This window comes from Eptatretus burgeri, chromosome 9 (genome assembly GCF_056783735.1).
Source record: "Eptatretus burgeri isolate ZD-2024b chromosome 9, Ebu_testis_v1, whole genome shotgun sequence".
NCBI lineage: Eukaryota > Metazoa > Chordata > Myxini > Myxiniformes > Myxinidae > Eptatretus > Eptatretus burgeri.
The window spans coordinates 96660429-96686435 of NC_140969.1; the positions used below are offsets into that span (position 1 = coordinate 96660429).

At 44.1% G+C, this 26007-nt stretch overlaps 1 protein-coding gene and 1 long non-coding RNA gene across 3 annotated transcripts in view; one reads left to right on the forward strand and one right to left on the reverse strand.

Annotated features, from left to right (window-relative positions):
* The window catches only part of LOC147020698 (uncharacterized), a 97095-nt gene extending 79188 nt beyond the window's left edge, over positions 1–17907 (forward strand). The window contains exons 2-3 of the long non-coding RNA XR_015061928.1: positions 17530–17611; positions 17715–17907. This is a non-coding gene — a long non-coding RNA (uncharacterized LOC147020698). The remainder of the gene's footprint in view (positions 1–17529; positions 17612–17714) is intronic.
* Positions 1–26007, reverse strand: part of ADAMTS7 (ADAM metallopeptidase with thrombospondin type 1 motif 7) — a 168909-nt gene that overhangs the window by 99581 nt on the left and 43321 nt on the right. The window contains exons 12-15 of one of the 2 annotated variants that reach the window (XM_085896244.1): positions 18012–18181; positions 17708–17841; positions 14228–14348; positions 6832–7076 (exon numbers count right to left, since the gene is read on the reverse strand). In XM_085896244.1, coding sequence (XP_085752370.1) covers positions 6832–7076; positions 14228–14348; positions 17708–17841; positions 18012–18181 — 670 coding nt within the window. Of the gene's footprint in view, positions 1–6831; positions 7077–14201; positions 14349–17707; positions 17842–18011; positions 18182–26007 lie in introns of both variants that reach the window. The other variant, XM_085896245.1, reaches the window with a different exon arrangement.

Genomic DNA, 26007 nt, shown 5'->3' on the forward strand with positions numbered 1-26007 from the left:
AATATCAGTTTTTAATATCAATACGATAATCTTGTCAAGAGCCAATCACACAGCCAATTAGTGCAACAGCTAACTGGCAGCCCTCCTCGTCGTTGTGTATGTGTATACATACATACATATATATATATATATATATATATATACACATATATTATTGTATGTATATATATATATATATATATATATATATATATATATATATATATAATTGTGTATATATCTTCTTCTTCTTTCGGCTGCTCCCGTTAGGGGTCGCCACAGCGGATCATCTGTTATGATCCGCATAGTGATTTGGCACATGTTTTACGCCGGATGCCCTTCCTGACGCAACCCTGGTCGCCTCTTACGACACAGGGATATGGTACACCTATTTTAACCGGGGTATACACTGGCCCAGTACACTGGTACTCACTTCGCCGACCTCGGAAGGATGACAGGCTGAGTCAACCCCCTGGTGTATTAATTCAGTGGCCCAACGGGGCTTGAACTCAGGACCTTTTGGATCCCAAGCCGCTGCCCTAACCACTGCGCCAACACCAGGCTCTTATAATAATTGTGTATATATATATATATATATATATATATATATATATATATATATATATATATATATATATATACACACATATTTGTATGTATATATATATATATATATATATATATATATATATATATATATATATATATATATATATATATATATATATATATATATATACACACATATGTATATTGTATATGTGTGTATATTGTTACGCATTTGGGAATTCGAGTGCACACAACATTCAGGTTCCTTTAGTCAGTTATGTCGATAAGTGCTTGTTCCCGAGATAGTTCACCTTCCATTGTTTCATGGGCAGAAATCGATTAGTGCGCTGTAAATCCATTTTATAGTTAGGAGCGATCATAACACAATGGAGATGCCCCTCCCCCTCTTCTGCGAAGAGGAAGAAGAGCCCTCCCGGCCAGTGATTCATGACGTCAACAACTCCCTCCCACCCGTGGTTGAGCGGGGGATGGAGCACGATGGCATGAGTCACGCCGGAAGCGGGGGAGGGGGCGGAGAAGAATAAAGAACAGACCCTCTGCTTTGTTCGGGCTGGCTTTTCAGTAGAGCTTCGGCTTCTGCTTTGGCTTGGCTTGGGTTAGGGAGGAGGCTTTTGAAGGCTTTTTGCTTTGACTTGGCTCTGAGTAAGCTTTCTGCTTTGGGTGGGCTTTTAGTAAGCTTTTTACTTCGGCTTGGCTTTTGGTGGAGCTTCGGCTTCTGCTTGGCTAGGGTTGAGGCTTTTTGGAGAGCTTTTCATTTTGGCCTGGCTTTTCAGCAGGCCTTCGGGTTCTGCTCGGCTCGGAGTTCTTGGTCCTCACTTTGTTCATCGGAAGAGAGTTGAGCTGGTTGCTCGGCTCGAGCTGCTGGTGGTGGCTTCTTGCTCTTGGTTTGTGTTGTGAGAGGTTTTGTTCATCGGAAGAGAGTTGAGCTGGTTGCTCTGCTGGCTCTTCTCGGTTCCCGGCTTGGTGCGACTCATCGGCCTCATCTTGGAGGTGGTTCTTCAAGATAGCAACGGATCGACAGGAAGGATCGGCGCCTCGTCTGACCAGCACGTGTTCAGAAGCGCGAGAGGATTCGCTGGAGCTCGGGAAGGATCGCGGCTCACGGCGATTGGATCCAGCTCGCTCTCGCTGGAGCCTGGGTCCGAACAGCTTGAAGACCACACAAGGTGGAGAGGTTCGAGATAGGTTCTGGGTTTCAGCTCATCTGTCCCTCCGAGCTGGAGTCCGTTATTAAAGGCATCAGCCACCATTTCTTTGGTGTGTGTGTGCGTACGTGTGTCCGTGGGCCCGTCTAATAAGTAGGAAACTGTTAAGTGCTTTGTGTGCTGTAAATGATTGCATTGCATTTCGTATAGTCGGAATAGTTCTGGTCTTACGTGCTTCCCTAGTTCCCCATTATTATTAATAAATACCCCAATTGTTAAATGTTTTCAGCTCGTCGCATCGATTCTTTCATTGACTGAGCATTTCGTGTGTTGGGAGTTAGAAAGCTGTTGGTTTGCCGTAAAAGGGGGACACTTGGACCGACGGTTCTCGGCGATTAAGCCGCTTGGAATCGCGCACGGGACAGGCTCGCTTAAGCGGTTTGTTCCGTACGAGTTCCGTCAAGGGTGGAATACCCCGGGAGTTGGATCACGAGGGTATTTAGGTAAATTGAAGATTGGCAATCGACCCTACCCCACGTGGTCTGCCCATTGGCGTATTTCGGTTCTTGCACAAGGACCCGTCGGCCTCGGAGTTATCCGGGCGGTGATCTATATTCTGGGGCGATCGGTCGGGCCGACTCGACTTGCAGCTCCGTCAGAGCGGTCGGCTCGCGGCCGACGCACCGGCATGGTAACAATATGTATATATATATATATATATATATATATACATATATATATATATATATATATATATATATATATATATATATATACATATATATATATAAAGTAATCCCCCGCAATATCGCGTTTCACCTATCGCGCCCCCAGTTCATCGCGGATTTTCCCTTGGAACCCAACTAATTTTTTCTGCGGATTCCCCCGGTAATAATGTATAAAACATAAATTATTTAAGCAATAAATAAGGCGTGGCACTCGACCAGTCACACAATGCACGAGACAAAGTTTCGCTTGTGAACTTCGAATATTTTCTACGCTTTTTTCTCCAAGCCCTACGATGCCGGCCAAACGCCCTGCACCTTCTAAGGCTTCTGGCAAGGAACTGAAGCGCCAGAGGAAGGTCCTGACACTCCAGGAAAGTGTTAAGGTGCTCGATATGCTTCGGGAAGAAAAAAGGTTTACTGCGGTTGTATGAGCACCGCCAAACCGATCAGACCAGATGAGTCGATCTCTGGCACCTCAAACCCGATCACTGCGAAGGCGACCAGACCAGACGAGTCGATCTCCGGCACCTCAAACCCGATCACTGCCAAGCCGACCAGACCAGACGAGTCGATTATTTGGGGAGGATTCCATTCATCGCGGATTTTCACTTCTCGCGTTGGGGAGGGGGTTTGGAACGTAACCTCCGTGATAAATGTATATGTGTGTATATATGTATATATATATATATATATATATATATATATATATATATATATATATATATATATATAAATAAATATATATATATATATATATATATTTGTATGTCTATATATATATATATATATATATGTCAGACATATATATATATATATGTCTATATATATATATATATATATATATATGTCTATATATATATATATATATATATATGTCTATATATATATATATATATATATATATATATATATATATATATATATATATATATATATATATATATTAGGGTGGCCCAAAAACAGCAAAAAAAATATTAAAAATTCAGATGTTGTCTCCACAAGCCTTAAATTATTCCACTATGATTCAATAATGCGCCTAAAAAACTTTAAGTTGATCGGAGGTGATTTCGAGGTCGCTCCATATGACGACTTTAGTTTCATGAGTTGGTTCAATTAGGGTATGGTCAGGTACGATTATGGGCACTTCTGGATGTCCGAGGTGGAAATGGAGTGCATTTTTGAACTCTATGGGGTCGATTTACTCTCAGAAATGACTGCACCGACATTGAATTCACTACCATTTCGAAAATATGACCAAAAACAAGATTTATCATTACTGGAGTTGAGTAACTATTCCTACTCATTTCGATATTTTCTAATCTATAGTTAATTTGTTGTCCGTCTAAACATTTCTTAGAGTAAATCGAACCCACTGAGTTCGAAAATGCAGTCCATTTTCACCTAGGAAGTTCAGAAGTGTATGGATTCGCATCTCACCATACCCTAATTTAATATAATAATAACTAAATAAATAACTAACATATTTTTCGTGAATCATTGAATCTAAAACACTGGATGTTGGGCCGGCTAGAAATAAGTTCAGGCTGGAGTGGAGACAGCAATAGAGGCGGAGATGATAGTGGTATTTGGTAAATGAGACGAAATATTCTAATAGTTTGCAATTCCATTGATTGAAAAATTAGGGTATGGTGAGATGCGAATCTGTACACTTCTGAACTTCCGAGGTGAAAATGGACTGCATTTTCAAACTCAGTGGGGTTGATTTACTCTAAGAAATGTTTAGACGGACAACAAATTAATTATAGATTAGAAAATATCGAAATGAGTCGGATTAGTTACTCAACTCCAGTAATGATAAATCTTGGTTTAGGTCATATTTTCGAAATGGTAGTAAATTCAATGCCGGTGCAGTCATTTCTTAGAGTAAATCGACCCCATATAGTTCGAAACTGCACTCATTTCCACCTCGGACATCCAGAAGTACCCGTAATCGTACCTGACCATACCCTAATTTATTCAAGTCATGATACTAAAAGTTGTCATATGGAGCAACCTCTAAATCACCTCCGATCAAGCTAAAAAAATTATGCGCGTTATTGGATCATATTAGAATAATTTTAAGCTTGTCGAGCAACATTCAATTTTTTTCGACTTTTTTGGACCACCCTAATATATATATATATATATATATATATATATATATATATATATATATATATATATATATATATATATATATATATAGTTGCAGAAATGGCCCTTAGTGTGTTGATAAATATAGGATAAGCCCAGATACCCAATTAAATGCATATTTAGCCAGGTTGTTCGGTAAATGGACGTTACATGTGTGTCAGGAGGTGTAAGAGGCTGTTTATTTGTTCATGCGGTGGTGGTGTACAGAGAGGTTCTTCTTCTTCCTTCCCCTCTCCGGACGAGGCTCCGCCCAGTTGGCTGAGAGGGTGTGGCCTAGAGAAGCAGTCGGCCGAGAGGCGAAAAGGTGGGACTGAGAGCGCTGAGGTGGTGCGATCGGCAGGAAAAGGACCTGCATGAGCCACAATACGAGCGCCGGATCAGCAGTAAGAGGAACTCCCTGAGCCACGAGAAGCGGCGCGCCCCAAAAGGAAGGAGAAGTGAAAATCGCAGTCGGCTTTGAGGCGAGCGAGCGCCGGAAAGGCAGTGTGGATCTGCAGAGGGAGTAACTGAGCCTGAGTGTCCGTCGGCTGCGTAAAGGGGAGCGCCCCAAAAGAGTAGGAGAACTGAACCTGAGGGTTAGGCTGCAATCTGCTTCGAGAGGACCTGGCTGCTGTGCGAGTCTGGAGTCGGCTTCGAGAGGAGGTCATCGACAGGTTCAACCTGCGTTTAACCACGGAGCCTCTGTCCCGACTCACGGCATGGCTCGACACGTTTGCCGATCCGCCTGCGGAGCCCAACACCTCAATTTGGCCTGGTCTGGTGAACAGGGCAGGCCTGGACTTGTATGCTGGACCTTGTGAAAAGCCAGCTGGAGCATACCACTGTGGATCTTTCGCTCTGGTGCAGTCGACCTTACGTGGGGTCAGAACGAGCTGAGGCTGCGTGCGTAAGCGGTGCCGGGAGAAGAAAAAGGACGACGCCATTTTGCAACGCGGCATGTCTGAGCTTGGGTGCTCGAATCCATTAACATCAGCTTGTTACGAGCCGTATTCGTGCCTTTGACATTTTCCTCTCGTCTATGAAGCATCACCAAGTACTCTGTGTCTTGTCTGCGTGCTGTCCATGTCTTGTCTGCATGTTGTTTAAGGTTTATCTCGTTAGGGTCCCCTTCAAAATCCGTAATCCGTAGCTACCTGGTTAAGAACGGGTTATAGATTAATTATATCATTGTCGTGAATGCTTTGCTTGTGTTGTGTTCCCTGATGTGTCCCCAATAAATCTGGCTGATTCGTATGAAGTTGCCGATTTGAATTAATTCGTGCCGCACCGAGGAACGATCCGCTCGATTTGGATATAAAACCAAAATGCTTACAGACTGGCAGAATTAGCTCGGTATCTGACAAAACCAGTCTGTAACCAGGGTCTATTCCCCCAGCTGGCAAGGCACAGGTGTATGTTGGTGTCGTGATCTGAGGTGCGTAACCCGAGAATTGTGCCGAGCCAGCCGGCGTTATAACCCCGGAGACGGCGGTGATTGAAATCAGTCGTCTGAATCCTTAACACTGGGGTCAAGAGTCGGGTGCGAATCCCGCCACCGCGGAATCAGTAAATATATATATATTTACTGATTCCGCGGTGGCGGGATTCGCACCCGACTCTTGACCCCAGTGTTAAGGATTCAGACGACTGATTTCAATCACCGCCGTCTCCGGGGTTATAACGCCGGCTGGCTCGGCACAATTCTCGGGTTATATATATATATATATATATATATATATATATATATATATATATATATATATATATATATATATATATATATATATATCAATCAACAAATCGTACCTCCTGGCTGCAATGGTGAGCATCAGCCCTGGATTGTGTCTCACACGGTAAAACCGCATAATCAGTAAAGAAAAAAATGCCTGTCAGACGATTGCTCCCGCTAATGCAAACCATGAACCAGAAGGCACATGCGACTGGGCAGAGATAAAATCAAAATGTGTGAAGCATGACAAGCGCTTCCCCGATCTCCTATGGACATAAGTCCTGTGCATGCGCAGACATATATATTGCAAACACACACAATTGCAAACCCCATCTCCCACTGTGCGGTTTACGAGCTAATTAATACAAGACATCAATTCTCCATCTGAAAACCATGATCATCTGAGAAAGGGGGGATGGGGTGGAGGATTAACCCATCTGTGAAGATGGGTTCTTCCCTAGTTTGCAGTCTTGAAAATTAAAAGCTCATTTAACCAGCATTTAGTATTATTTGAATTGTAAGAATGATATGATCATGATCATTTCACCTGAATCCAGACAGGCTCATTTGTCGGCCCAGGAGAGGTGAGGTTCTCTAGATTCCCCGTGCGTGCATACTTGAAGATTGTCCCAGCAACAGTGTACTCCCCATCCCACTGGATGATCCAATCACCATTGAGGAAGTAACGCTTGGGGTCTTCACTCCGGAGGGCAAGGAAGTTTCCTGCTTCTGCCACTTCTTCTACATGTATGTCTCTGGCACCTTCCGGAATAAGATCCACATCGACATAACCTGTGGGATTGCATTAACAAGTTCTCCTTTAATAAGAATACATATCTGCGAGTCTGCCATTCATTGATATATATATATATATATATATATATATATATATATATATATATATATATATATATATATATATATATATATATATATTCTCTCTCTCTCATTCTCTCTCATTCTCTCTCTCTCTCTCTCCCATTCTCTCTCTCTCTCCCATTCTCTCTCTCTCTCCCATTCTCTCTCTCTCTCCCATTCTCTCTCTCTCTCTCCCATTCTCTCTCTCTCTCTCCCATCCTCTCTCTCTCTCTCCCATTCTCTCTCTCTCTCTCCCATTCTCTCTCTCTCTCTCTCCCATCCTCTCTCTCTCTCTCTCCCATCCTCTCTCTCTCTCTCCCATCCTCTCTCTCTCTCTCTCTCTCTCTCTCTCTCTCTCTCTCTCTCTCTCTCTCTCTCTCTCTCTCTCTCTCTCTCTCTCTCTCTCTCTCTCTCTCCATCCATACCTGTTCATAAACTGAGGTTGACCCTGTGTGACCAAGTTCGTTCACAATGAAGTCAATTACATCAGTTATCATCAACATATGGTTCAGCCATTGGTACAATAATTGAAAAAATATATATATATATATATATATATATATATATATATATATATATATATATATATATATATATATATATATATATATATATATATATATATATATATATATATATATATATATATATATATATATATATATATATATATATATATATATATATATATATATATATATATATATATATATATATATATATATCGCCTGGTGTTGGCGTAGTGGTTAGGGCAGCGGCTTGGGATCCAAAAGGTCCTGAGTTCAAGCCCCGTTGGGCCACTGAATTAATACACCAGGGGGTTGACTCAGCCTGTCATCCTTCCGAGGTCGGCGAAATGAGAACCAGTATACTGGGCCGGTGTATGCCCCGGTTAAAATAGGTGTACCATATCCCTGTGTCATAAGAGGCGACCAGGGTTGCATCAGGAAGGGCATCCGGCGTAAAACATGTGCCAAATCACTATGCGGATGATACGGATGATCTGCTGTGGCGACCCCGAAAGGGAGCAGCCGAAACAAGAAGATATATATATATATATATAAACATATATATAAACCATTGGATGTATAGAATAATATTTTGGGTTTGTCGGAATTCATGGTCTTAATTTATTGATAAATATTTATGAATGATAAATCGATGCAGCTTATTATCCATCCGGTGGAATTAAAACAATAAGAGTTTATAATTGAAAAAAAGCTGGACTTACTCAGTAAAAGCCGATGTTGCAGCAAGAATCCACTCGCTTTGCTCATGACAGATGTTGAGGTGAAGAAGGCGATTCTGAAACTTCTTCTTCACTTCAACATTTGACGTGAGTGTGAACAAGGTGAGTGGATTCTCGCCGAAACATCAGCTTTACCGACTAGCAAGTCCAGCTTTTTTCAATTACAATCTTTTAATATTGATGAATGATGATTTTTTTTTTTTTGCATAATCATCGACGAATTTTTTTGGATATTTGAATGACCCTTTGCAAATATGACTGATTGAAGAATTTTTGTCTGTACATATAAATCTTTTGTACTTTCTTCATCAATATAATGGTTTATTTTAGAAGTTTTGCTTATACTGTATCTGAATCCATTATATTTTTCATTTCTGAATCTCAAGTAATTAAATATAATCGTACATTTTATAAGGATGGATATTTATGCAGCAATCTCTTGTACCGGTACTTTGTTTAGGAATATAATAATGTAATTACCATTAAAAAAAAATTAACACAAAAATGCAACCAATAAGGAAAGAAAAAAAGAAAGTATAAATCCAACATCACTGGCTGTGTTTAATCTCAGTGTTCTGGACCAAATATCATGTGGGAAAAACATTTCCTTCTAAACAGGATCCGAGTATACTGCACCAATTTGTAGTGTTTGGAGGCCGAACATAAATAATCTGAATCCAACTATTAATTTGCAATTGGTCACTGGTTTTAACACCAATACAAATTTTTATTAGATGCTGTAGGCATCAAAAAGCTATGTATGTATGTATGTATGTATGTATGTATGTATGTATGTATGTATGTATATATATATATATATATATATATATATATATATATATATATATATATATATATATATATATATATCGAACAAAAAGCTTCAAATGAAGCACCTCACCGCCACTAGAGCATTTAAATTGCATCAGAGGTGGCAATGAATGTGAATTGTTGCTCCCAGCTTGCCAGCTCGATGACAGAAGACGCCATTTGTATTTTTGGCACCTCCATTTCTGCCCCGTTTAGAATCTCGTGTGGGCACTGGTAACTTGCTCTTTTAAATAAATGAGAAAATTAACAACTAATAACAAGCCTCGGTTGGTCAGTGTGTGTTCCCAAGTGAACCCCTAACTCATGATACAGGAAGCCCAGGTTCAAGTCCCATATACCATATTGTATCTATGTTTGTCCATATTATATTAAATATCCTTGTAATTCATGTAAAAGTCCATTGATGATTACTAATGCCTTTGTTCCGCATGTGATTTATGTACAAGCTCCATTTAGAGTTTGTACAGAAATCGATGTAAATAATAAAAAGAAATGTCACACTTTTGTTTATTTGAAACAAATATGATATGTTCCATCTGTGTGTCCTCCATTCGAGTTCTGAGCTCTGTGTTCTTCTCATGTGCCTCATAGGTTAACAGTGAACAAAATTTGGTTATTGATGACTTGTTCGTGGCATAGAAGACATATGCAACAAAAATACGAAAGAAATTTTGAAGAGGCTCAGTACAATGAATACATTGTTCATCAAATTCCATATAAAGAACAACAAATATAGTGACCAGCAGAATCCTAATGACCAATTCGAATTTCAGTACAACAAAAAATAATTGAAGAATTTAAAACATCGGTCAAAATTGTGCAGACGGGTAATTCCCATGTCGCAATCCCAATCTGTTAAACCTGCAAATGGAAATGATCAGTTCCTGGCGATTGCTCTGCGAAGCACGAAATTACAGAAATACTGCGGCATCAAGTCAAAATAGAACGCTTCTGTGCGAACAAAATAATCTTCTTCACCTGTTGTCACAGCTAAACAATGGCAGCATGGATTTGCGTGTGATTCTTCTTCTGCTCCTGGTCAGCATAAGTACGTCATTCATATACGCCATGAGTATCAGTCAAATTCCACCTGTATCCATTGACCAGGTAATGGAAAGGAAAATTTGTTTGGCCTGATTGGTTTTCTGAAGTTCCATATTCAGCAATAATTAATGAAATAGCCAATCATGATATAAACACTACGTATGTAAAAACATAATGCATGTCACGTTAAAATATATGCATTTCAGATATATCCAGGCTTGTAGCATGGTATTGTGTACACTGTGGTCCTAAATGAGGAGAAAGCTTAGAAATCGAACCCAGTTTTAATAAGATAAACAATCTTAATGTTATATAATGCCCAAGTGTCTGTGCTTTCAGAAAATGTATACTTTGCTATGGGTCCTATGGATATAGTTGCTTACAAAGCATGTTTTTTTTATCCAAACTCAGGCTATTTTTTCCATTTTTATAGCTCATTTTTTTAGAAATGGGTCACATGTATGATTGTATATGTTGTCCAAAATGGTTGAAAATGCATTTTTTGTTTGATATATATATCATTATACAAAAGAATAGAACAATTCCTCGAAACAGTACATTTATTATGACCTTCTGCATATCTTGGCACCTTCAAATGTGTAAAATTTCAGATTTTGTAAAATTTCCCCCAGTCATAGTGAAGCTTACAAAATCTTATTCCAGAAATTTGAAATGCATCTGATAGAACATCTGAAATAGCAATTTACTTCTGCATAAAGTGATGATTTAAAATGGCAAGTTTCAACATGGATCATTACTACATACCAGTTTTTAGGTTCAGTTCCTTGATTGGGTCAAAAATGTTAGGAAGTACGTAACAAATTGCATTTACCAAACTGCTACAAAAGCTATAAGCTTGATTTTATAACCATAGAATAAGTTTACCAAGATGGCCCTATGATATAAAAACCAATACCAAAGGCCAGTTTGTGTTCAGTATACAGAACATCAAAGGTCGTTAGGAAGTACGTAACATTTTAAAGAAATCTGCACTTTTAATCCTAAGATGTTAGTTTGGTTCATCACAGCATGTATTTCTATGGTTAAGTTTATGTGCATATACATTTATGACCTGAATGAACACTGATCAATTTGTTAATTTCATATGACCTTGACCTCTTTGCTCTTTGTCAAATATCATGTAAACCAAATATTCTCCATATATGTGGTTTCCAATTAGTGTATAATACATATCTAAGCCATCAGACCAATTTTAGAATGATATGAGTGGTTCCTTGATACAGATAATTGATAACCAACTTTGACCCTGTCAGAGCAATAGAAAGAGGAAGAATTAAGCTCTGCCCAAATAGATCCTGAATCCCCATGATGTTGGCTAACAAATGATATGCAAAACTTAATCATACAATGACTTTCATTTTTTGGCCCCCGTGTCCTAAATGTGTACATAATACCTTGCTACAAGCCTCCAGGCAATGGCATCCAAATGTCCAACCTACTATTACTACTACCAAAACCACCCAAATTTTTGCCACGTTCTTGGGGGGTTGGCCGGAGAATGGTTTTGGCGCAAGTCTTTCACAAGCGGACGAGTCAGGCACGACATTTGACTGAAGGTGAATTAGGAAGCAATTTGTCATTTGTTCAAGGTGCTGGTGATAACTTGCCTACTTTTCATGAAAGACACTGTGCGGTCTTTAGTGCCCGCTAACGACCAGAGGTGTCACACACATCCTCTGACTTTAATCCATCCGAGGAACAGTGATGCATCAGTCTGCATGTGAAACACCAGAATGGCAGTTCATAGCTGGGTCGAGATTCCAACCCAGGTGAAACAGCTCGATGTGAATGTGCATACCTCTCAGCTAACCTGCAAAAACTTACATTTGTCTCCTTTACTACAGACAATAATATTCCCTTTTCTCTACCAACTCTCTCTTGTGAACACATCTTTTCAATCAGCATGATTGCATTTCATGATTTGTGTAAAAATACAAATCAACAATACTGAATTTATAAATTATGTTATACTGGGGTTGGGGGGGGGGATTACCTGGGACTACACGGAGTGGGGGGACCCGGCGCTACCCGGGATGGAGAAGATACAACTTTTCCTGGCGGAGGTTTCAGGACGTGTTGGACATTGAAAAGCTATGAAGTTATTGGTCTCACGGTGGTTACCTTTTGTCTGTGGGCCGGCAGGCAGCACTGCCTGACCCCACATCCAAATATACACTTTATAGCAACTATTGGTAGCTTCGAAACAGATGTCAAGGCCAATGTATGGTAGCTTAAAACCTTGCCCAGGTTCTGAAGTAACTACATCCAAAATGTGGGACCTCTAGGTGCTACGGTTCAGCCATGAAACAATAACGTACAAACACATGATTTTAATTCAATTATTTGATTTTATCTTAATTGTTTTTTTGTCTGTTAAGATCAAGAAGGAATTGGTGGCATTGGTGTTCTCATCACAGAAAGATTTAGCCAAAAAGTGACGGAGGGAAAGCGATTGAGAAGTTGAGTAATGAAAATTATTACGAGAGAATAAATTTTTTAAATACTGTGAGCGTGTATGTATTCCAAGCAAGTCTAGGCAAAGAAGAATGAAGATCATTTTGGGATGAACGAGTAGATTTGGTTCAAGTAATAAGGTGCAAAGAAAAACTGATTATAGATGGAGATTTGAATGGATATGTCGGTGAGAAACCAAACGAATATAACGGTGTCAACGGTGGATTGGGACAGGGTGAAGGTAATGAGGCAGGAGAAGTGATATGAGAAAGGGTGGAAGCGATGGATACGTGCGTCCTCAATACCTTCTTCAAGAAAAGAAAAGAACAACCTCTTACTTGTTCCACACATTTGTAATTTTGGAGATGCAAAAACAACAGAAAATTTTCAAGAGAATTTGAAAAATGAGATGAAGATTGTAATATGTGAAGACATAGATGGGATGTGGTCGAATGAAAAATGCTCGGATGAAGATAACCAGCAATAAATGTGGAATAAGCACTGGCAGGTTTCAAAAGGAACGAGAAACGTGGTCGTGGAATATTAGAGTCCAAGAAGTGCTCAAACAGAAGAAAGAAGCTTAAAACAAAACATGGCAAAAGTTTAATTAAGATCCTTGAGATAAGGAATATTATAAACGTTTGAAGTAGAAAATAGGGATAACAAAGAATAAAGTAGAGGAAGAATGGGGTTAGAGTGGGGGGAAAGGGTTAATCACATCAGAGGGCAAGAACAACATTTTCAAAATAGCCAGGAAGATGATCAAGGGTATAAGAGATATGGTAGAAGATTAAATGTTTGAAAAACAAATACGGACGTCTCCTGAAACAAGATGATATTGATAAGGAATGAAAATGTTACTTTGAAAAGACGTTGAGTGAAGAAAACGAATGGGAGAATGACCTGGAATTTAATGTTGAAGATGCAGAACAAGAAATATGTGAAGAAGTTAAATCAGCTCTATCAGAGGATTAAAGGAAGGAAAAGGAGTGGGGCAGCGAGATTGTTCATCGAAATGATCGAGGTGGCTGTAGATGTATTGTTAGGGTGTGTGGAAGTTTATCCTTTTCATATCCTGACGAACATGTGGTTTAGAAGGAATTTCAGTGCAGGAGGCTGCCATTCGGCCCATCAAGCCATCAAGGTTCTCATGTTCATTATGAATAATCAAAGCTATGACGCAATATATATATATATATATATATATATATATATATATATATATATATATATATATATATGTGTGAAGTGTGTTTTGTCCTTTATATATACCATATAATCAGCATATTGTGATGCACTCACATTGTCTTATTTATATACGTTAGACTGATGTTTCTATGCTGTCCTGTTTTTTACTTTGTATTTTCATACAAGCACATAATATTTAACATTTTTACATGCGTATAAGGATACATAACACTTGAGAATTATAAATGACTGTGTTGGAGTTATAAACACACATGTCCTGCCGTGTCGGTTGGCGTACCCAGGCCCTCACTGGCATTAAACGTTCTCTTGACAGTCTCACAGGAAGAGCCATCTCCTTGGCACACCCCACAGCGATCTTCCACAACATTTGAATCGATCTCGTAATCACAGCCTACGCTCTGCACACAATGACGAGGTTTCAACTAAATGCAGGAAAATGTGGTAATGACAAGTACAACAACATGACCAGAGAGTTGGTGTCAAAGCCACCCAATGCTCGCCTGTTTATACATTTATCGCTTTTAAAAGACTAGTCTAATAATATTTTTATAAGGCATTGCAGTGAAGCCTGATCCAAATAATTTTAAAGCAATATATGTATTTGTATATTGTAATCAGTAAAAATAGTGTGGTCGATAAAAACATTAGAAAGGAAAAAACTTCAACGTTGATGTGCTACAAAAAAGTTAAGTTCAAAACAGGTCAAAAATTTTTAAAATTTGAAATTATTTATTAATTTCAACTTCACTACATCAATAATATACCCCCAAACGAACCTCCATGCCAAATATCAGCATCCTAGTACACATATTAAATGAATGGCAAGCTTCTAAATAACTTGCACCAAAAACTTTAACGTTGATGTGCTACAAAAAAGGTAAGTTCAAAAACAGGTGAAAAATGTAAAAAAATTGAAATTATTTTTTTATTTCAACTTCACTACATCAATAATATACCCCAAAGGAACCTCCATGCCAAATATCAGCATCCTCGTACACATATTAAATGAATGGCAAGCTTCTAAATAACTTGCACCAAAACCTTAAACATTTTCACGCTGACGCTGACGCTCACGCCAGGGGTATCGCTATAGCTCTCTGTTCTTCGAACAGGCGAGCTAAAAAATAATAGAATAATAGAAATGGTAATCTTCGCTGAAATCCATAACAATAAAAGAGCCTGTGTATCAGTGTGTCAGTGTGTGTGTGTGTCAGTCTCCTCCACAACTACAAATCATGAAACCTAGCAGCCCGACACTTTGCATACATACTAAAGGAACTCCGAGGGAATGCATGAATGAAAACTGGGTATTTGGATAAATTTAAACACCTCTTTTGAGGGTCATTAAGGGGGTGCTCATCATGAAAAAAAACAAAAAAAAACCTTACCAAGATGGTGGCACGCCATCTTTGTTATTCTGCTGTCACCTCACAGGGGTCTTAAGGCATCATTTTGTTTGGGGATGCTTAACAAAAATTATTTGCCTTGGAACAGGCTGCAACGGTTTCTGTACGATAAAGTGCTCAAAAAATTTTTTTTTTTTAAACTTTCCTCACTCATATCATCGAACGCTGGATCGACATACCTACGATTCGCTGTGTACATCCCTTTTGTAAGTGCTATAGCTTTCAAATTCGGAGCTTGGAGCGATTTCATGCATTATATGATGTGATTTTCCATGATCTACTCTCACAGGCATAAAGTATACACATAAAGTATATCATCGAAATCTGTCTTCGGATTTGAGGATCGGAGCTCGTGGATAAATAAGTCATGAAACCTAGAGTGAAATCTGAAAATTTTAAGAAATTCGCGATTGTTATAACTAAGCATATTTTTTCTCTAAGCAACATTATGCTCCCTTCTGCATATTTACAAAAGAAAATGTGTAATTGTCAAAGCATTAAACAACCTTTTCTTATGTTCAGACAATTATCTTGAGTGAAGGAATGTGCCCAAAGTGTAACTTCATTCAATGCAACAAAAATAATTAAGCAGCGGGCCAAGTTTGGCTGCGGGATCGCTGCGGAGGCTCCAGCGACGCGAGCAGTGAGTGTGACGACCGTGGCTGGGTTCTCCATGAGGAAATCCCTGGAGTTAGGAAGGCAAAATAAATTAAATTAAAGATCGAATTTAAAAAACGATTAACTAAACGGAAGGATTAGAATGGGTAAAGCAAAGGGACAAGTGAACTCCAAGTTCAAGAGAGAATTGGAAAATGGTTTCAGCAGCGACAAAGCAATGTTTGCTGGAAAAAAAGAAAGAAAGAAGAAAGCAGTGCAGAAGACTCTTTAGCTTCTTCCAGAAGGTTGAAAGAACTCGAACTGATGAACCGACAGCATCAACACCAACTCCATTACCAAGAAGAAGTGCAAAGAAGAAGCCACCATGTCCTCTCGTGGAGTTGTCAGACATGGAGGAAAGGGCAGACAACCCTGAGCCTCTGTCTCCCAACACCACGGCAGGATGTTCGAGAGCTACACACATTTGTTCTAAGCTGTCGAGCCTGGGTTCAAATCCCAACCTACCTATAAACTGTCATCCCGGTGTTTCACAGGAAGGGTGATTAATCAATGTGCGAGCTGTCCCTCAGATGTTCATTAAACTGGGCATTACATCTGCCAGAATGAATTGGTGGACAAGAAAGATTGCACGGTGTCCTTCGCGAAGCACAGTGGCTTGGGATCCTGGGGTCCTGAGTTTGAGTCCCATTGGCTGTTGAATTAACACCAGGTGGGGTTGACTCAGCCTGCCATCATTCTGAGGTCGTCAAAATGAGTACCAATGTACTGGTAATAGGAACACTGCATCAGCGGCATAGCCGTGTCCCTAACTAATGATGCAACCAGCAGCCATAAGGCTGCACTCGAAAGAAAAAAAAGACCATAGCCTTTCTTGGTATCCTCATGAAAAACTTCAAGGATCATATGTTTAAAGAATGTGATGAAGAGACATCTGTCTCAATGTTCTCTCCTTACTCGAGGGGTTTTCATGATCGACAGTCAAGGTGGACATGGCCTCTATTCTTTAACTTCATGATGATGTTCCACATGGTTGATTTAAAATTTGCTCGAATGATGAAATTGTCCCGATTGAGGTCAGATAATAACTCCTACTCTCTGACAGATAATTATCATTCTTAATTTTAACTTTGTCAACTCCTTCTTTTGAGATCAGACGTTCTCAAACTGAGCAATGGGACTGTTCATCGACTATTTTTTTTACCATTTTGATAATATCCACAATTATGTGTCAGATGCACACGAGGCGAGTGTGCGTACCTCTTGGCCATCCTGCCAGCCCTTAAGCTTAAACCCCCAAAAATACATTGAGGAAAGTCTCTAAAAATCCAAAACAATTTTTCATCAACTGTTTGACGATACATTGTATAATCGGCAGTTCTGCCCCAGACTTCCACAATAACCTGAAAATATACCTTAAAAAGTACAAACTTCTACCTGTCAAATGCAGGGTGTACTGGGGGGAAAATGTCTGTGAATCATCATTGCTGCGTTGTTCAGCTCTTCCATGAGCCTTGACATTGGTATTAAAAATTAGTCATGTTTCTTCATTCACCAGAATACACACCTTGAGCCGCTGATCTGACCTGACTGCGCTCTGCTATTCCAGGCTCGACTCCACAGGCTTGATGACCCACAAGGTACACAAACGTGCTGTTTTGCTATTAATAACATATCCTCACCTGGAGGCTATTGAGATTACATTCAGGAAAACTGAAAGATGTTTGTGCACCCACCTCACAGAGTCCATCGATGCAGAGTTCACGGCTTCCAGGTGAATCATAGCACGGCGTTCCATCTACCACTGCATCAAGCATCTTCTCCGTAAAGTAACCGTCGGCAGGTCGGCAGTGCAGTTCACATGGCCGCACTTTTTCCAGGACAAAATCCAAAAGGAAAACGAGTTCAATGTGAAATTAAAAGATTTCAGCTACTAATAGCCAAACAAGGCAAAGCAGGAATCATCAAGTGCCTATCAGAGCCAATGTACAAGGATAACATTGAGTGCAAGTTGAGGAGTGGAAAGTGTTTCGGACTGACCTGTGTTTGAAACAGCTAACCAGGTGTGCAGTTGTGCTTTGTAGGGAACACTGTCAAACTTGCTACACTGTTGCTGGCGGAAGGAAGGCTGGTTTAATAGGCAGGACTGAACGTTGCACACTCGGTAACGCTTCCTTTCCCCTGTACAGAACTTGCCACCATATGCAGGTCTAGGTCAGAGTAAAAACAAAAACAAGGTAACAAAGTATGGACAATGTATTTACATATGTTGGGTGAGGACCAAAAGGAAGTTACCACGATCACATCAATACACAAATTGGGGTAACATTTCTTTGGGACGCCCAGTACAAGAGTGAGTTTGTTTGTTTGTCCCTCGTACATTTCCAACCCCCCCCCCCAACCCAATTTGCCTGAAAATTGCCGCACCACATTATTTTCACATGCGGAAAGTCAACATCACAATATAACCTTTCAATTTATATTAATAAAAGTGTGTGTGTGTGTGTGTGTGTGTGTGTGTGTGTGTGTGTGTGTGTGTGTGTGTGTGTGTGTGTGTGTCGCCTCCATAACTATAAAACCTCACGGCCTGAAACTCCAAGGAAGTGCAAGAGTGAAATTGGGTGTTTGCGTTAATTAAAACACCCACTTTTGAAGATAATTGATGGTCTTGTTTAATTTATCCTTCATCAGGCGATCCTCAGCCACCTCGCTCTCTGGGTGTCAAGGTGTTTCCTGGATAACCTCACTGGCGTCTGAAGCCGCCATGTTTTTTGGTCTGCTCAACCATGCCTCGACTTGGAACAGGCTACAGCGATTTCTTCACGATAAAGTTGTTGTTTTCACTTACCTCACTCATATTATCAAATGCCTGTTCATTGCTTCGGATTGCTGGGTATATTGCAATGTTTATAAATATCCAGACGTCAGCGTTCGTGGCTAGACATTTTAGGCGTCTCCGGGAGGTGTATGTTAAATGTGTTGCTAATTGCGTGGCAAACTAGCTGTTTCTTAACAAACGTTTCGTTGGAATGCTTAAGCCACTTGGCGAGCGCTCTCCAAGCTGCTTGGTTGTTTGTTTCGGTAAAAGTATCCATGCTATCAAGGGAACATCGATTGGACAGACGTACGTTTCCGCCTGTGTTGGGCCCTGCGGTGCCGTGCGGTTGGTGTCTTGGGAGGTGGCTCATCCGCTGAAAATGTGCAATTTTATTTTTACAGGACATCACTTTTTTTAATCTTTTGTGCTATCTCCAAATATAATCCACCCCTCGCTTCGACATCCATTCATATATAAATACAATAAGGTCCATCCGTCCGGGAGTTTGCCATGATCTGGTTGTGAAGGCTGACAGCATATATCGACATTTTGTGGTCTGTGCCCTTGAGATATATATTGTTGCGGATTCGCGCCCGCCGGCGTGCTGACGGCCACGTAACTCGAATCGCGGCAAGTCGCCCACCGGACGGACAATCCAGTCGTGACCCTCTCGGACTAACGCAGGGAACCAGTCACGGGTGGACCTTTCGGTCTCACCGCGATCGAGCCAATCGGCCCCCGCGTGGGATAGGGTTGCTCGCCAAATTCGACCTACCTAAGTACCCACACGGAGGGTAGACCGGGCGATCGCACCTCGCCGCAGGTCGACTTCGGACACGGGCCACTTAAGCGACCCGTTCCGTACTATCGGGATAACCGAGCGGTGTTATTCGTCGACCTCGATGGTTCGATTAATTATCGGGCGTCTTAACCCACGACCAACCCTTTACGTGAAGCAAGATGGGGATTCAATGGGAGAAATGACGAAGCGAAGCGGTAAACAGTTCAATAATAAGCACATTTATTTCGCGGCACACGGGAAGCACACATATACAATTCCACCAAAAGCACATAGAAAAGAAGAAGACAAAAAGCAAATGCAACAATGCAGATCTAATACCGACTACGCGAGCACACGGCAACACTTATACAATTTTACTTCACAGACGGCGCCGACAACACATATTCCCAAAGCAAAAGAAAAGAGAACCACCCTCCAGGATGAGGGGGTAGGCGGGCCTGGGGCCGAGACCGTGTCGGGCCTACCCGTCTGATGATGAGACGCGGAGCGGCGGTGGTGCCTCAACTCCGCGGACCTCGCGGACGGTGTCTGGTAGGGGGTGGGAAGGGGGCCCCCTTTTGTCGCACTATCTCAGCGCGGGGGGAAACAGGAGGGGGTTGCTGATGCTCGGGGAAAGGAGGATTTCACAAAAATCGCGGGTCCCGCCACGACCTCGGTCGCACCGCCGGCCTTTTCCTCCGCAGTTCCTCGAATCCGACGCGAGCACCCCCTCAACCGCCTTCGCCGCCTCTCCACAGCTCCGTCCTCTTCACTCCGACTCCGCGAACTCCCAACTGCACTCTTCCTCCTGCGAACTGAACTCTTCCTCCGCTTCCAACTCAACTCTTCCTCCTGCAAACTGAACTGCCTCGACTGACGAACGCGGCCCCTTATATCCCCCGTGGCCTCGCTCCTTCATCTTTGACCCTCTGCCTCCGACCTTTCACCTCTCTTGCTGGCTCCCCATTGGCCCGAGGAAAAGTGGGCGTGAATGCTTTTTGATCCATGAATTTGCATATAGCGACCGCCCTCCAACGCCCTGGAGGCGGGGCCAAACCGCCCCTCGCTCACCGATTGGACGGAACAAAAGTGGGCGCGAGTCGTTCTTGATCCGTTTTTCTGCGGAAAGTCCGCGATGCTTTTGAACACGCTCCTCGGTGCGCGCCCTGCACGAGTCCAGCATCGGTGCCCACGAGTGGCGCGAGATGACGGTGATGCGATGGTGGCGAGTTGTGACGGTAAAGGTCGTGGCGGTTGTGGTGAAGCGGCGTTGTGGTTGGTGGTTGTTGTTGTGATGGCTGTTGAGACGTGGTTGGTGGTGGTAATAATGGCGGTTGGTCCAAAGTAAAGATAGTAAAAGAAAAACGGCTATCCTGAAGAGTCGCAGCCCTCATGAATGACATTTATTCCCTCTAGACAACGGGTTTGGGCCTAACTACACATATACTTACAGAGATATCTCACCTAAGGGACCTGAATGGTGGTTTGCGAATTTGGTCAACCACAACACTACCCCTCCCCTTTTTACAGACTCGTCCCGAGTCGTCAAATTTTCGTGTGCCAGCATGTGTAGTTTTCCCCCAGTACATTTTACCTACGGATCCCTGAGTGCGACATTCATGGTATTCGTGTCCCCAAAATAAATAACCTCAGGGCTGAGTAACGACCTAAACAAACTCACTCACACGGACGACTTAAATAAAATTGCCGGCGCTAAGACAAACATGCCGGGGGCGCACTCATATTTACAGTACATCTTAACCTTAACTTACAAATTTTACACTAAACCATGGCCCAGGATCAATGAACTCTGCAAAAGAAAAGCAGTTAGCAGGGAGCCAGGCTGCTCGCATGCAGTCTCTGGCTCAAAACAATGCAGGTGACAGGGAACGTGGCTGGCTGCTCACACGCAGTCCAAGGCCTTCCTTTTTGACCTGAACGCAGTGAACCACAACGGTGCATGGGCTGCACAAACGCAGTCTCCGTGCCAGCTCAAGTGGCACACGCAATGAACACAACGAATGGATGGATGAATGGTTTGAACTGAACGCAGTGAACCACAACGGTGCATGGGCTGCACAAATGCAGTCTCCGTGCCAGCTCAAGTGGCACACGCAATGAACACTACAAATGGATGAGTGAATGGATGGACGCAAACATGGTGCACGGGCCGCCACTGCAGGCCCGTGTTGTAGCTGCCAACAGGGCAGTTCTCGCAGCTTGCAAACTGTTGCCTTGCGGATCCTGGCGCACATGGAAATGAACAGGGGGGGGGGGCAAAGCAAAAATTGAATGGGGCTGGTGAACAGGGGCAGTGGGCATGGCATGGCAAAGGCAGCAGGCAAACACAGCCCGCAGAAGAAGGCCGTTGCAGGCAAACACAGCCGGCAGATGAACTGGCCGGCACAGGCCTTGAAGCACAGCAGCTGCAGACAATCCAGCCGGCACAGGCCTTGCAGCAAAACAACAGCTGCCGATGAAGTGGGCCGGCCTCTGCCTTGCAGCAACACAGCCAGCAGATGAAGCTGGCCAGCCTTTGCCGTTCAGCGGAGGTTGGTGGAGGGAGTGCGGTGGTGCTGGCCACTCGGAAGGCGGGCTCGGACCTACCTACCTGTCTCCCACCCACCTATCGCCTTTGCCTGTCACTGTACATACCCACTCCCTTAATTTGTCAAACCCCAATTTAGCCCCAACTTATTTTTTTGTTGTTTTTATTTTTACTTCCCCACTATAAATCGTCCCCTAACCCCCTTTACTGTCCTTGTTCGGCTAACCTATTCTGTCACCTAGCCTACTCCCAACCCCTACGTTCCCTTCCCGGAGGGGAATAAGGGAGAGCTAGCGTCCTGTGTCGAGGCCCAACTCAAGCCTCAGAATGGCCTCCCCAGAGTTCAGCGATCTATAACCAAAGTGGGTACAGCGGCCCACAACAACAGCGAGGGGATGGATGGTGCGGAGGGGTACACTTCCTAATCTACCCTAACCATTAACTGTTAAACTACCCCGGGGCTTTCAACAAGCACCTCTCGCTTAAACTATTGGTTCTAACAACCCAGATTCCCGTCGCCTGTGTTGGTGCCCTCACAATTTCGGGCCTCGCCCCCCAATTTTCTCTCCGTGCCCTCACACGGTCTCATGGCTGGGACACGTGGCTCCCTTTGGCAGGCACGACCCTCTGCCGAATCTCCCGCTATGGCACCCCCAGGCACGACACTGCCTCCGAGCCTACCAGCTCCCGAACACCGGGGAGTGCCCCCCATGGCACCTCCCCTGAAACGCACACGTGGCAGGCTGGCTTCCCGGGCCCCTTTCCGAGGGTCACCCATGTCCACAACACTGCCCACGCGGCTAATGGCGCCCCGGGCCCGAGCACCAAGCAGGCACAACCGTGCCCACTACTCTATCCCGGCCCCCCATGGGCCCTTGGCCTACCACGGCCGACTAGCCTGGTGCCCGGGGTACCCACTCAGCGATACTCACCTTTCGCAGCCACGCTCCCAGCCCGTCAACAGGGCTCCTGCACCCCTCCAAACGGGTTTCGAGCCTACACTCCCACCAACAACAAAACGACCTCCATTTTTCAATTTGACTAACCCAGCTAACTCACTTTACTCTGACCCCGGGGGGTCCCTTGGGCGGGAGTCACTCCTCCCCCCAATCACTCATCGCACCATGCATTCCAGACTCGCTCCACTCACACAGACCCGCTGGCCTCACTCACTCATCATGTACTCACCTCACAACTCACCAACTCTTCAACACACACACCGCTGAACTCTGCCATCCTCCTAACTACATCCCCTAACTAACTCGTGCTCCCACGTTGTCCCTTAAATTACAGCACGTTCCTTTTAACACTACGTAGCTAAGCTGCGTCCCCACTACACATTCACTGTCTGTCACGGTCTCCAAATAAATCATTTTATTTCCCAACCTAAAGCTCACTCAATCCCTCTACCTAATCCATTCCACGGACTCCATGAGGACTTACCCCCGCCCCATGAAGTCGGTCTAACTATGCTAACCCTTCCCCCTAACTAGTTTCCATCCTGTGCCCAGGTAAGGGGGTCTTCCACCCCTTGCCCAGGAATCCTGTGCACCCGAAAGTGAGGCTTGCTTTTTTTTTTTTTTTCCATGCGCAGCACCAGCGCGGCAACTCAGAGCTCGCGCACTTTGCACCTGCCCGTGACGTCATGCAGCTGCATGTGTTCCTCGTCCCTCCTTGGACGGTACCATCCGGCAGAGATACCCCTCCTGCCGGATTCCAACCCCACGTGCAGCCATGGCGTCACTGTGCGCATAAAAAAAACACAAGCCCCACGTCTCGAGGGGTTCCCCACGCGAACACATGTGCTTTGCCCGTTGGAGCTTAACACACACGATCGCGTGGAGAACCCGTCCGGTCCAAATCCGTTTACCTGCCTAAACTTTGTCCGTCCGCGGGATCGGCAAATCCACCGCGTGCGTTTCCGGACCGGGACTTCACTCTCGCAAGCGAGCACGTGGCGGCCTCGTGCGTTGCACAGCACGGACCGCGTGCTCACTGCTGGGTGAACCTGGCACGGTCCTCGAAACAGCTACAGCCGCTACTCGGCTTTCTTCCTTCACATGTCGCCGTCGTCGCCTCCATTCCACACACGCACTCCCGCGTGTTACGACGCTCACGCTCCATTCCATTACATTCACACCGGGAGACGCGGCTGCGTGCTCCCGCATGCCAACCGACATCTCCCTCACATACCGCTCTCTCACACACACGGTCTTCCTTGCATAACCCATACCACTCACACGTGGTGCTCCATTCATACAAACCACTCCACTCACACCCGCGGGGGCACTCGCCCGCGGTGCCTCACTCACACACCGTGCCTCACTCACACACCGTGCCTCACTCACACACGCGGGGGCACTCACCCGCGGTGCCTCATCCACACACACGGCGACACTCACACACGGTGCCTCATCCACACACGGCGTGCTGGGAAGCACGTACCCTGGCACCATCGCCACCACACCACTCACACACGGGGTCGCTTCCACACACGGGGACGCACTCACGCCTTGCACCACACACACAGGGACAACCACACTGGGGATTTGTGTCCCCACAAGGGTCTCCGGGGCCTCTATACCCCCCAAGCTCTCCAAGCACCCGTTCGCAGCACTCCTCCCCTCAACCTCGCAAAGCACGACCGAACTCACCTGGTCGTGACTCGCCTCAAGGGGGAATACTCCCTCCCCTCGTTCCTGGAGGAAGCCATCCAGGTGCTCGCACTGGGTCTCTACCCAGTCCGCCAGCTCACCCCCATTATCCTCCACTACCTCCGTGTGTGTGTGTGCGTCACTTACCCCGTCTTCATCGTGCAGTCTCTCCTCTATTTTTTCTGTCTCCCGTGTCTCTGCCAACTCGGTCACCTCTTCACCCTTTACCTCCCTTGTCTCAACTATTATTATTTCCTTTGTCACGGCCTTCATGCCCGCCTGCAGGCATCGGCCCATGTTCTGCGTCTCACCCCGCAGCTTTTTCGTTTCTTCCTTCATTTGCTTGTTCATGCCTTTCATTTCGTTTATAAATTCAGTTGTGTTTGCATCCATCTTTTCGATTATTTGTTTGGTCATGCCTTTCATTTCGTTTTTCATTTCATGCGCATTCGTTTCCATTTGCTTGTTCATTGCCGCCAGCATGGCGTATAGCTGGGCCATGTCGGGTGCGCTTGGGTGAGCCGATTCGGCAAGAATCGGGAGGTTTTGGTGGAGAGGGGGAGGGGAGGTGTCATACACCGCGGCCGCTGCCGCACCTATTTCAGGCTCTGGGTTCAGTTGGGCGAGTTCGTTTTCCTGTACAACCAACATTTCCTGCACGGGGATTTCATCCTGGACCATGGATCCTACATTACTACACATATACATTTCTAATACCCCCGGCTCCCGCTCGCCTTGAGACGCCATCTTGCTTCTCTTAAAGGGTTAATTTAGCTCGCTCGTAATTTGGAGGGAATCGGGGGTCGCTCCTCTCACCCCTGGACCGATTCCCGTGAATTTAATTGGAGACAGGAGAGCCCGTTTTCCCGTTCTCCGATACCAGTGCCGCGAGGAGGGCGATGAGTTTGTATCGCACGACCTGACACCAATGTTGCTGATTCCGCGCCCGCCGGCGTGCTGACGGCCACGTAACTCGAATCGCAGCACGTCGCCCACCGGACGGACAATCCAGTCGTGACCCTCTCGGACTAACGCCGGGAACCAGTCACGGGTGGACCTTTCGGTCTCACCGCGATCGAGCCAATCGGCCCCCGCGTGGGATAGGGTTGCTCGCCAAATTCGACCTACCTAAGTACCCACACGGAGGGTAGACCGGGCGATCGCACCTCGCCGCAGGTCGACTTCGGACACGGGCCACTTAAGCGACCCGTTCCGTACTATCGGGATAACCGAGC